Source organism: Phyllobates terribilis, unplaced genomic scaffold (assembly GCF_046119375.1).
Source record: "Phyllobates terribilis strain yellow unplaced genomic scaffold, ASM4611937v1 Scaffold_1__5_contigs__length_1240528914, whole genome shotgun sequence".
In the NCBI taxonomy this organism is placed as follows: Eukaryota; Metazoa; Chordata; class Amphibia; order Anura; family Dendrobatidae; genus Phyllobates; species Phyllobates terribilis.
The window spans coordinates 658,782,092-658,795,193 of record NW_027362761.1 but is presented as its reverse complement, the minus strand read 5'-3'; the positions used below and the strand labels follow the sequence as shown (position 1 = coordinate 658,795,193).

The 13,102-nt window shown below is 43.0% G+C and overlaps 1 protein-coding gene across 1 annotated transcript in view; it reads right to left on the bottom strand.

Annotated features, from left to right (window-relative positions):
- LOC141273238 (cartilage oligomeric matrix protein-like) overlaps positions 1-13,102 on the bottom strand; it is a 1,071,601-nt gene that overhangs the window by 622,391 nt on the left and 436,108 nt on the right. The window contains exons 4-5 of the mRNA XM_073684814.1: positions 10,588-10,763; positions 8,023-8,160 (exon numbers count right to left, since the gene is read on the bottom strand). Of these exons, the coding sequence (XP_073540915.1) occupies positions 8,023-8,160; positions 10,588-10,763 (314 nt within the window). The remainder of the gene's footprint in view (positions 1-8,022; positions 8,161-10,587; positions 10,764-13,102) is intronic.

Below are 13,102 nucleotides of genomic sequence, written 5' to 3'. Positions count from 1 at the left end.
TGCAAAAGGCATGGATTTATATAGTGTGACCCCAAAGAATGGTTAAAAATAAAAAAATAAATCTATACTTACCTTCCGATGGCCCCCGCAGTCTTGCTTCACCGTCCTGGCTGCTGGCAGATCGCGGAACACTGAAGGACCTGCCGATGTCAGCATCGCGTGACCCGTCACATGACTATGACGTCAGCGCAGGTCCTTCCGCAAAATAATTGGTAGTGCTGCGTTTTTTTCCTCAATGATAATCCGCAGCGGAAATTTCCGCAGCATGTGCACAGCACATGCGGATTATCATTGGGGAACATGGCAGGCCTTCTACCATGCGTTTTTTAAGCGTTTCTGCAGCGTTTTTGCCGCTGCGGAGATGCTTAAAAAATGCATTGTGGGCACACAGCCTTACTCTGGCAATTTCACAGTGATAAAATGCAGACCAGTGGACCTCAACAACCATCAGCCGCCCCATAAACTGCATCTGCTGCTTCTTCATTCTCCTCTGTTACCGTGCCAAGTATTGTCACGCAGGTCTTAGACCGCAGAACCTCCAATTTTTTACCCGCTCCAGTCAGGCTGAGTGAAAGCCCATATGCTGTAATGGAAGAGGACATGCCTACTGTTTTTGACCGAGCTCAGAGAAAGAGCACACCACAACTTCATCAATCCACCATAACATCTCCGCTTGCACCTCACTCACGGTCCAGCAGTTTATCCGGTTCACCATACTCTATCCTCTCTCAGCACTGCAGCCAGCCCCAGCCCTCGGTCCCGCAGTTTTGGTCACGTAAAAGATTATTTCCTCCTACACATGACAAAGCTAAGAGGTTGAACTTCACCGTCTACAATCTGTTGGCCACGGAAATGTTTCTTTTCCGCCTGGTAGATACAGACGGTCTCTGAAAGCTGATGGCCTTTGCAATCCCCCAGTACCAGTTGCCCAGGCGCTATTACTTCTCTAAGACAGTTGTGCCTGCGCTACACCAGCATGTCGCAGACAACATCACCCATTCCTTGACTACATCTATGTCTGCCAGGGTGCATTTCATCACAGACACCTGGACACCTGGAAGAGTAAGCATTGCCGGGGTTGTTACATCTCGCTGACTGGGCACTGGGTGACTCTGGTGGCTGGAGGGGTCAGGTGGGAAAGAGGCTGCTCCACAAGTCTTGGAATCCCCAGGGCTTGCAGTTGTACTTGTATTTCACACTTCCTCCACTGCTTCTGCCTCCTCCACCTTCTCTAAGGCCTCCACCTGCACACTCAACCTCTGCCTTAATGAGACACATTCCAACAGTGCAGATAAAATCCCCACCACCTCCATACTATGCAGTCAGGGCTCACCGCAATCAGGCAGTGTTAATATCAATATGCCTTGGAGATCCCAGTCATACAACAGAAGAGTTGTGGACAGCTCTCCAGGCCGAGTTTGAGCAATGGCTGTCTCCAGTAAACCTAGATCCAGGGAAGGCTGTGTGGAATAACGGTATGAACATGGTGGCGGCCCTACGCCAAGGCAAGCTCACACACATGCCTTGCATGGCTCACGTCCTCAACCTGGTGGTACAGCGATTTGACCGCCACTATCCTGGCCTGGATGAGCTGCTGCAAAAAGCACGGAAGCTGTGTGCTCAATTTTGCCATTCGCACCCTTCAGGTCATCGACTTGCATCGATACAGAGGTCTTTTTCTATGCCAGTTAATAGTTTGATATGTGATGTGCCAACACTGTGGAATTCCACTCTGCACATGTTGCAGCGACTGTGGCAGCAGCAATGAGCCCTGACGCAGTATGTCATGACATATGGCCTGGGCAGTATGGACATAGGGCATATGACATTTACAGAGTGGGCACAGATTAAGGACCTATGCACCCTTCTGTGCAGTTTCGAAATGGCTACTAGGATTGTTAGCACTGACGACACCATCATCAGCATCACTATTCCGGTCATCTACATGCTGGAGCAGACTTTTAATAGCCTGCTGGAGTAGGTGGTGGTCCCAGAGGAAGAGGAGAATGCGGAAGGGATAAGAATGTCTCCAAGTTCCAGACTGTTGTCACAGAGGTGGGTGCCAAGGGAGGGTGGATTACAGCGATGAAGAGGATAATCATCCCCTCTCTGTTGTTCGTGGTTTTTTGGGAGGGGACGGAGGAAACAAGCATCAGTGTTTCCCAGTCACCAACACAGCATGGGCTTGGACCTCATGGAAGAGCCCGACATATTAGTGCCTTCTTGTTGCACATGATCCCCATATAGTTTGGATTCAAAATAGTTCTGACAACTGGGTTGTGACTCTGTTAGATCCACATTTTAAAAGTAAATTTTGACAGATGCTTCCTGCCCTGGAAAGGTACCCGCGAATGCTGGAGTTTCAAAACACAGTTTTACACAACTTTAAAAGAGGTTTTCCCCAAAACAGCAGTGAGGCATACAATGTTCATCGCAGCTCTAGACTTTCAACCTTCGGCACGTCAATTTGTCAACGCCAAAACATTAGCTGCAGCAGTGTAAGTGGCATAAGAAATTTCTGGGAGTCCTTTCACACATTTTTTTAACACCAGATTGTGCACCAGCACAACAGAGTACAAGTCTGACAAGTGGCGAACGACTGGAGAGGATGGTGCAGGAATATCTAGAGCTCAACATCAATACCATCAGGGAGGGTTTGGACCCTTTTACATTCAAAAATGGATGAGTGGCCTGAGCTCGCCTGTCATGCCCTGGAGGTTTTATCACGCCCGGCAGCCAGTGTTCTCTCAGAACGTGTCTTCGGTGCTGCTGGTGGTGTCCTGACGGATAAGCACAGCCAGTGGCCCCTGAAAGTGTAGACCGCCTAACTTTCATCAAGATGAACAAGTCATGGATCTCCAAGGACTTTTGCACCCCAATCGCAGACTGTACAGACTAGGCAATGTTGTAGTTTTTAGTGTGCTGCATTAATCTTGCGTAATTGCAGTCTTTGATATTGTTGTCGTAGCTTCTGTGCCTGCTGTTGCTGCAGATATTAACACTAATTTTTGGAAGTGTGAAGACTCCTGGTTGGGGCTCCATCTGCTGAGTTGGCTGTAGTGGAAGAGGTGTCGGTCCTAATTATACTATTTATACTCTAGTGAAATTGATGCAACTTTGGTGGTGTCTGCCACTAATTTTTTGAAATGTGGAGACTCCTGATTGGGTCTCCATCTGCTGGGTTGGCTGTAGTGGAAGAAGTGTCGGTCCCCATTATACTAGTTCTACTCTACTGAAATTAATGCCACTTCAGTGCTGTCAGCACCTAATTTAGGGAAATGTGAAGACTCCAGTCGGGGTTACCCTACCGGTGTGGAGAGGAAAGCATGGGTAATTGCCCCCTTGGGCCTGGGAGCAGGGACAGCAGGCACTGCATTCATCTTATTCCCTCTCCAGCTGGCAAGTTTCTTGGCCTCTGGAGTCCTGCTGTTGAAGTACTCTTCAGCAAGTGTCGCTGTTGCAGAGGCCCCCTTCGGCTTCCGGTCATGGAGGTACTGTTGGAGGTCCTCCAGGCAGTTCCACAGAAACTGCTCAGTCACGATGAGCTCATTCAGCTGCTGGACAGTGGTGAGCTCCAGTCCCAGGATCCATTGATCAACTGCTCTCAGTAGGGCCCGCATGTGATCCACCCAGCTGTCAGCAGGACCCCGCTGCATACTCCGGAGCTTTTTCCGATACGACTCAGGGGTCAAGTTTTACTGCCGGACCAGAGCCTGCTTGAAATCCTCAAAGCTCAGGGTGGTCTCACTGGCCAGGTACCCAAAGATTTCCAGGACCTTACTCCTAAGGCGAAGGGTTAAGAACCGAACCCACTGGTCTTCAGACAGATGGTACTGACGGCAGGTTTTTTGCAAATGCCAGCAAGAAAGTGTCAAGGTCCCTTCCTTTGTCCAGCAGGTGGAAGTCCTCTGCCCGTAGCTTTGGGACTTGGATCTCAGGGGGCTCGGGACTGGCTGGAGCTGGAGTACTTTTTCCTGGTGCTCGCACTCTTGCTGATGTCCAGCTGCGGCAGCTGCCCCGCGACATTCCACTGCGGCTGTGAGGGCCTCATAGATGGCCTTGTCCCCAGCCATGAGACTGGCAAAGGCAGCTTACACAAGGTCATCCAAGTCTGCCCGGCTGGGGGAATGGGCAGCTGGTGGGTGGCCCACTGCTTGACCGACCGCTGGCGACTATCTCTCTGGGGAGCCTGGGTTGGACTCCCCTTCTCTTAGAGTGACATAGTCTTCCACCTCCTCAACACCATGCATAGCATTGGCCATCTCCTTGGTTCTGCCCCTGGTGCCACTGGCCAGCCTTGCACTCTATGGTCACTGACAAAGAACTGCAACCGGATGCACCCACACACCTTACAGTATTTGCAGTTGGATTGTCTAGTGCTGAGCTGATCTTAAGACTCCAGCAGCAAAAGCTACTACTGGCAGTCTTTAGTGTCTGTGAGCATGCGTTCCACACTCACACACACTACTATCTCGATTCCACACCGCTTGCCACCAATGTGAAGAATGGCACCAGAGAGATCCCGCAGAATCCCACCGCTGCCACCACTTGTGATTAATCCACACCTTGCCACCCGCCTAACATCACAATTATGTCAGATGTCGGATTATGTGATATGGATCTGCCCTTTGCACCAATGTGACGTTCCACACCCCTCAGAGATGCGCAAGGTCAGATTGGTACAGTTCTACACAGACACCCCCTGTCTACATGGGTACAGGAAGGTAACGGGAGTGAGAAGAGGTGGCCCACTCAGTCACTGATGTGGCGCCACTCTCACTCACACCCCTGACAGGCTCAGAGGCCCCTTCACTAGCTCCAGTGAAGCAGAACCTTGTCGGCCTGGTAGAGCTGCCACCAGTTTCTATTAGATATAAGTCCCTGGTCTGTTAACGGGGATTATATTGGGCCAGCTACAAACTCCAAAAACTAAAATGGGCTATACTTCCTTAATGGATGGTCCTAGGGAGCCGGTTCTGGTGTCATCGGATCCAGCCAGGCCCCTGCTACACGTAGATACCAAGCACAGGGGCTCTAGGGGCTCCCACAAGGCTGTGCCATGTATCTTACTTTCCCTACGTGCTGGACTGTGCTGAAAGCCTGGATGATATTCCGCATTCTCTTGGGATCTCGAAAATCTAGGTTATGAATAACTGGGACAGATAGTATTCCCATAACTCTGTGTTGAATTATAATTGTCTGACACAAAAGACCGTGTGGCTTGGGGTCCACAGGGGGTCTTTCTGTGCTGCTCTCAGCTGCTGTGAGGTATTTGTCACTCACTGTGTTTCTCAGCCCCCTCCCTTCTTCTTGCTACAGAAGTGTCCAATTACACTGTACATTGAAGATCTCTATAATCCCCCTCCAAACTGGGCACAATGATTGACATGGGATTACAGCTTCAATATTCTTCACAATGAGAAATGACACAGGGAAAAAGTATTGAACATGCTTACTGAAATGTATCTAATACTTCATACAAAAGCCTTTGTTGGTGATGACAGCTTCAAGACGCCTCCTGTATGGAGAAACTAGAAGCATGCATTGCTCAGGCATGATTTTGGCCCATTCTTCCACACAACCATTTTTCAAATCCTAAAGGTTCCGTGGACGCCTTCTATGAACTCTGAGCTTTAGTTCCTTCTATAAATTTTCTGTTGGATTCGGGTCAGGTGATTGGCTGGGCCATTCCAGCAGCTTTATTTTCTTTCTCTGAAACCAATTCCTTGAGGGGGTTAAATTTTAAATGGGGTAATTTGTGGTGAGCTTTTGCTATTTTGTCACTTCAGGATGTTTTCAACTGCAATATAGCATCCGCAATCTATTCCTGTCAAATTTGTGCACAAAAGATTAAATAGTGCGCTTTCCTTTCCAAGCCCTGTTGTGTGCCTAAACAGCAATTTTTGACCAACTATATGATAGCACCATGTTTTAGAGAAGCTAATTCAACATACAATACCATCAGAGAGTTATTTGATTGGCTCCAAATTTATTTTGCAGCAGGACGATGATCCCAAACATACAACCAGTGTCATTATGAGCTATCTTCAGCTCAAAGAAGAACCAGGAATCCTGGAAGAGATGATATGGCACCCAAAGAGCCCTTATCTCAACGTCATTGAGTTTGTCTGGGATTACATAAAGAAATAGGCATATTTACACAAGCCTACATCCACAGAGAATCTGTGGTTAGTTGTACAAAATATAGAATATAGAACAACCTCCCAGACTAACATTTCAATTTTTTAAAGCATTTGTTTCTTTTCAGCGGTTTTCTGCATTTTTTCCACACCTGCCTAACCTTTTGCACAGTACTGTATGTTGACACATTCCAGAATTTTACCACAGATAGAGACATGTCAGATTTGAAAAATGGGGGTTTGTCAATACGGTCAAAATTGGCTGTGAGGAAGGCTGCACTAACAAGCAAATGGCACTTCTCAAAAGAGCAGAACCTGCATCATATATATTAGTAACTGGCACAAAATCATGTCCCCAAAACATTTATTGAAAAATAAAGCAGCCAAAACTTTCAAACATGTTAACTAAATCGAACAAGTGTAAGATGCCAGACTGTGGTTGGCGTGGTCAAGCTGTCGTTCCATAACGCCCTGGCAGTTTACAGGGAAATCATGTCCAAGTCCCAGTGTGCTGTCTCGTGTAGGGTGCATGCCTCCACTATCTTCAATTCTCCATATTCAGGAACAGTCGCACACAACTCAAGAGACACCCGGTTCATATCAACACATAAAAGTTTACTGAACAGTTCAAGTACATCAGATTGTATCACACAATATTGGGCACGGCATCCTCCGTTTCTTGCTTCAGTAATTCAATACATTTCCCACTTGACTTTCCGTTCTTCCTGAATTATCCCTACATCCACTGAATCAGTCAGCCCCAGAATTTACCGTTCAGTCCTGCAGTATATCTGAGATCCGTTACCTTTCCCTCATGCGGTTGAAACGTCCATCTTCTTCTGTACAGAAGGGGTTAAGGTGCTCTCCATAGCACCTTTATCTAGCCATAGACTCCAAGCATTGCAGGAATGTCCACATGGAGTCTTGTCAGACATTATACCCCACAGAACATTTTGTACTTGCTTCTGCTATCAGCCCACTGCAGCTTTAACTTCACCTTGTCACTTAGCAAACAAACTCTCCTACTCACTAAAACAGGAAGTAGTTCCCTTTTTACTTGGCCTATTTCTCTCCCAATTTGGGCTAGTTCCGAACATTAACTGTACCTTGCCCTAATGCATCTACAATACACTAAACTATGTATTATCCTATGCTTACCCTATACTGATGCTGGAGCGTACTTTACTCACACTAGGCATTAACTTTAAAGTTCCATCTACAGCAGCATCATTACCTAAAACACTATGAATTATCACACATTACATTCATAAAACCGCATGACATAGTTCACACTTCACATATCACAAAACATGTACAAAAACGTGTGACACTATTCACTTTACACGATTGTTGCCTCCAGGGGCAGGAACATGACAGTCCTTATTTACCACGCTTACACAAGCACCTTATACAAGGCCTATAATATCGGAATAGTTTTAGCAGAGCGACTGCCAAGGTGCCCATTCATGCATTTTTTATTCTCCTACTACATCCATTTTGTGGACATCCATATTCCTAAAATATAGATATTTAGATTAGTGCAAACAAGTTACATTTTGGACATTAATTATTGATTAAACTATTGGAGATTGTACTAGTAGCTTTAAAATGTTCTACTCACTTCCCTTTTTATTAAAAGAACAGTATCTGAAACAAACACAACAGGCTTCAATACATTTCTAATGCTAGAATTGTATAAAAACAATTCAAGCTTAATACAAAAATCACATCTGCTCATAATGTAAATTTATTCTATGGACAAAGGATATTCATATCATTGCAAAATGTAATTTTTTCAACATCTGTTTCACGAAAACTTCAAACATGTTATCTAAAATATAAGACAGTGCTAATTAAAAAAAAATAAAACAATAAAAAATACCTGCTTATTTGCTTTAGCAAACTCCAAACCAATTCCTTCAACTCTTTTCCCTATATAACCAAGAGGACAGGGATCACAATGGAACCCAGGAGATGTGTTTACACAACGAACACGAGGAAAGCAAGGATTTGCAGTACACTAGAAAGACACATTACAATATATTAATAATCTCAAAGAAATCACTTCTTACAATTGAAAAACAGCAAACTCTTTACACCAGTAATACCAATAAAGTTTGATCACAGCTTTCAGGGGTTTCAAACATAATTTTAACTTTATTAAACTCCATCTGAGCATAAAAGATTTCATATACAATACCAAATTTGACTAACAAAAACTGTACAGATTTGAGTTTTCCAAGAAAGTTTAAAAAATAAAAGCTGAAGACTTATTAGTTAGCAAAAGAGACAAGATCAGCTACAGTACAGAGTTTTGGGAAATGAGTCCCAATGATTTGCCTCATTGCAAAAATCCTTAATTTTGGAAATATAGCGAGATACAAGGAACCTAAATTGTTAAACTGATCATCTAATTGATGTAATAATGAATATTTGAGAATTTTCTATATCATACCTGAATACACAGTAACATACTTTACTTTGCATCATCTGCATTTTTTCACTAATTTTCATATCAACAACCATTTATAGTCAATGGCATGGAAGAAGAAAAAAGTGGGCAGAAAAAAAGGTAGCTTTCCATATAAAAAGTGTCAGCTATATATATTATACAGTACAGGCCAAAAGTTTGGACACAACTTCTCATTTAATGATTTTTCTGTATTTTCATGACTATGAAAATTGTACATTCACACTGAAGTCATCAAAACTATGAATTAACACATGTGGAATTATATACTTAACAAAAAAGTGTGAAACAACTGAACATATGTCTTATATTCTAGGTTCTTCAAAGTAGCCACCTTTTGCTTTGATGACTGCTTTGCACACTCTTGACATTCTCTTGATGAGCTTCAAGAGGTAGTCACCGGAAATGGTCTTCCAACAATCTTGAAGAAGTTCTCAGAGGTGCTTAGCACTTGTTGGCCCTTTTGCCTTCACTCTGCGGTCCAGCTCACCCCAAACCATCTCGATTGGGTTCAGGTCTGGTGACTGTGGAGGCCAGGTCATCTGGCGTAGCCCCCCATCACTCTCTTTCTTGGTCAAATAGCCCTTACACAGCCTGGAGGTGTGTTTGGGGTCATTGTCCTGTTGAAAAATAAATGATGGCCCAACTAAACGCAAACCGGATGGAATAGCATGCCGCTGCAAGATGCTGTGGTAGCCATGCTAGTTCAGTATGCCTTCAATTTTGAATAAATCCCCAACAGTGTCACCAGCAAAGCACCCCCACACCATCACACCTCCTCCTCCATGCTTCACGGTGGGAACCAGGCATGTAGAGTCCATCTGTTCACCTTTTCTGCGTCGCACAAAGACACAGTGGTTGGAACCAAAGATCTCAAATTTGGACTCATCAAACCAAAGCACAGATTTCCACTGGTCTAATGTCCATTCCTTGTGTTCTTTAGCCCAAACTAGTCTCTTCTGCTTGTTGCCTGTCCTTAGCAGTGGTTTCCTAGCAGCTATTTTACCATGAAGGCCTGCTGCACAAAGTCTCCTCTTAACAGTTGTTGAAGAGATGTGTCTGCTGCTAGAACTCTGTGCGGCATTGACCTGGTCTCTAATCTGAGCTGCTGTTAACCTGCGATTTCTGAAGCTGGTGACTCGGATAAACTTATCCTCAGAAGGAGAGGTGACTCTTGGTCTTCCTTTCCTGGGGCGGTCCTCATGTGAGCCAGTTTCTTTGTAGCGCTTGATGGTTTTTGCAACTGCACTTGGGGACACTTTCAAAGTTCTCCCAAGTTTTTGCACTGACTGACCTTTATTTCTTAAAGTAATGATGGCGACTTGTTTTTCTTTACTTAGCTGCTTTTTTCTTGCCATAATACAAATTCTAAGAGTCTATTCAGTAGGACTATTAGCTGTGTATCCACCAGACTTCTGCACAACACAACTGATGGTCCCAACCCCATTTATAAGGCAAGAAATCCCACTTATTAAACCTGACAGGGCACACCTGTGAAGTGAAAACCATTTCCGGTGACTACCTCTTGAAGCTCATCAAGAGAATGCCAAGAGTATGCAAAGCATTCATCAAAGCAAAAGGTGGCTACTTTGAAGAACCTAGAATATAAGACATATTTTCAGTTGTTTCACACTTTTTGTTAAGTATATAAGTCCACATGCGTTAATTCATAGTTTTGATGCCTTCAGTGTGAATGTACAATTTTCATAGTCATGAAAATACAGAAAAATCTTTAAATGAGAAGGTGTGTCCAAACTTTTGGTCTGTACTGTATCTCAAGTCTAACTGAAACCAATTTACATTCCCGAAACCAGGGGCACATCCAGTACTCTGGACAGACATTCTGTCCATTCTTTTATGTTGCTTTTTAGGGAATACTTTCTCTGACTAGCTAATTAGCTAAAGAAGTGAACATTTCAATGAATTGGACAAAGACAATTATGCCATTGGAATACCCTTAATATGAAAATATTTTACCTCATTAATGTCAGTACAAACAGTTCCATTTCCAGTATAGCCAGGTAGACATGAACCACACTTAAATCCAGATGGAGTTTCAGTACAAGTGACTCCTGGGAAGCAGGGATTAGGAAGACATTTTTTGGGATAAGCTATAGTAACAATTTGGCTTTTACTTGGAATTGGATGTATACCTATGAAGAATCAAATAGCAAGTAGTTAATGGGAAATAGACACCATAAAATAGCAATCAGTTTGAGTCCAATATCAAAAATAATACTTTATTACATTTTATTAACAGCAATGAGCCATGGTGTGTTGTTTTTCTAAACATCTGCAAGTATGGAGAGGTCTTAAAAATTTTAAAAATTGGTTGCACTTTCACAATATATTCATGTGTCAGAAAAAGTATCTCAGTAGCTCTAAAGAAGATCTATCACCCCCGGTCGTATACTCACCCTACGGTGTCTTCACTGTTTTTCTGGACCATTCCGGTCCCGCATCACCATCTTGTGAGCACAGCTTCTGATTAGCTGGAAGTCAGAAGCTAATGTACATCACAAGATTTCAATGCAGGTCTATGAAAGCCAGAACAAGGTTCTCATAGACTTGTATTGAAAAGTGACCTACGCCCCGCACCATGAAACACTGGAGCAGCTGGCAGATCACTTTTCGCGGGAGCGACTCTGGAAAATGATCCAGGTGGCGGCAGGTGAGAATGAGACAGAGGGCAGGGAAATTACATATAAAGAACCACTCCAGTTGTGCAATAAAAAAAAAACACTGTAGTGGCGCTAAAAGAGGAGGAGGGGGCTAAAAAAGCACAAGTAGAAGTAAATCCTGTCACTGTGACTATTCAGTGTTGCTGTGGATTGAGACTCATGAGAGACTGATTAGCCTTTTACAAGCAGTTATGTCTCACTGCAGTTAACTAACCTTTTATTTCAGGCTCCTGTCTCAAGGTGATGTCATTTTATTTCTAATTTGCATTTCACTTATTATTGGTATAGCTTTGTCTACAGGACTGCTGGGAATAGCTAGCATTGATAATTTACAATGTATGAAGTTCAGGTTGAACATGCTCACCTCAATTCCATTCCACGCTGGGGCTCATTCCTAGCAGCTTGAGAGTAGCCCAGTAGTTGGAACCCTAGCATTTAGTTAATTATATGTTATCGAAAGGGAGAAACTTAATATTTTAGGGATAAGCATTAAAACCTAAATTAGTTAACGTTACTGACTCATGAAGAATATCCATTCAGGCAGAAACCTGTTTCCCTGTTTTCATCTTTCTGACCAGGCCAAATTTTAACATTTTAACCAGTGTCTCTATATGTGGTAATAATTCTGGAATGCTTCAACTTATAGATCCTAAAAAAAACTACTCCAGCCAAAAATCCCTGTAAAATTCCAGTGCGATTAAAAAATGAATGACATCTTCAATTTCATCCAGCAATGTAATATAACTTTCCTATTCGTTTGACTGTAAACCTGTACTTAATTATGGATAACATTGTTTACAGTCAGAAACACTTAGGAAATTTATATTACATTGCTGGATGAAATTGAAGATGTCATTCATTTTTTAGTGGATTTTCAGCAGGAGAAGTTTTTTTTCTATTGGGTCTACACAGTGCAGAGTCTAGCAGGAGTGGATTTCCCTATGCCGAAGATCTCAGGCATATAGATGGGGTGAGCTGGTTGTTCCTATTTTTGCAATGCTTCAGCTTACTCAGGCGATTCTGAGATTGTTTTTTTATGACACATTTTACTTCATGTAGTAAATTTAGGTTAATATAATTTGCGTTTATTTATGAAAGTATCGAACATTTTCTAAAAACTTAAAAAATGTAGCTATTTTCAAGTTCTGAATTTTTATGCCCTTAAACCAGATAGTTATACCACACAAAACAGTTAAATTACATTTACCACATGACTATTTTACATCAACATAATTTTTGAAACATTATTTTTTATGAGAATTTAGAAGGGTTAAAAGCTTATCAGCAATTTTTCATTTTTCCATCAAAATTTACAAAGCCAATATTTTTAGGGACAACACCACCTTTGAAGTGACTTTGAGGTTCCTATGTGACAGAAAATACACTGAAGTGATATGATTTTAATAACTGCTCCCCTCAAAGTGCACAAAACCACATTCAAGAAGTTCATTAACCCTTTAGGTGAAATGTGGAAGGAAAAATTCAAATGTAAATTTTCCCACAAAAATATTGCTTAAGCCCCCAAATTTTCATTTTCACAAGGGTAGTAGGTTATCTTGCGCAACAAATTTTGGGGTAAATTTTCGCTTGAGTTCACCAATATCCCATATGTGGTGGAAAACTACTGTTTGGGTGCACAGTAGGGCTTAGAAGGAAAGGAGCATCATTTGACTTTGAGCGCAAAATTGGCTGGAATAGATAGCGAATGCCGTGTCACGCTTGTAAAGCGCCTAATGTGCCTAAATACTGGAAACCCCTCACAAGTTACTCATTTTGGAAACTACACCCCTCAAGAAATTTATATAGATATG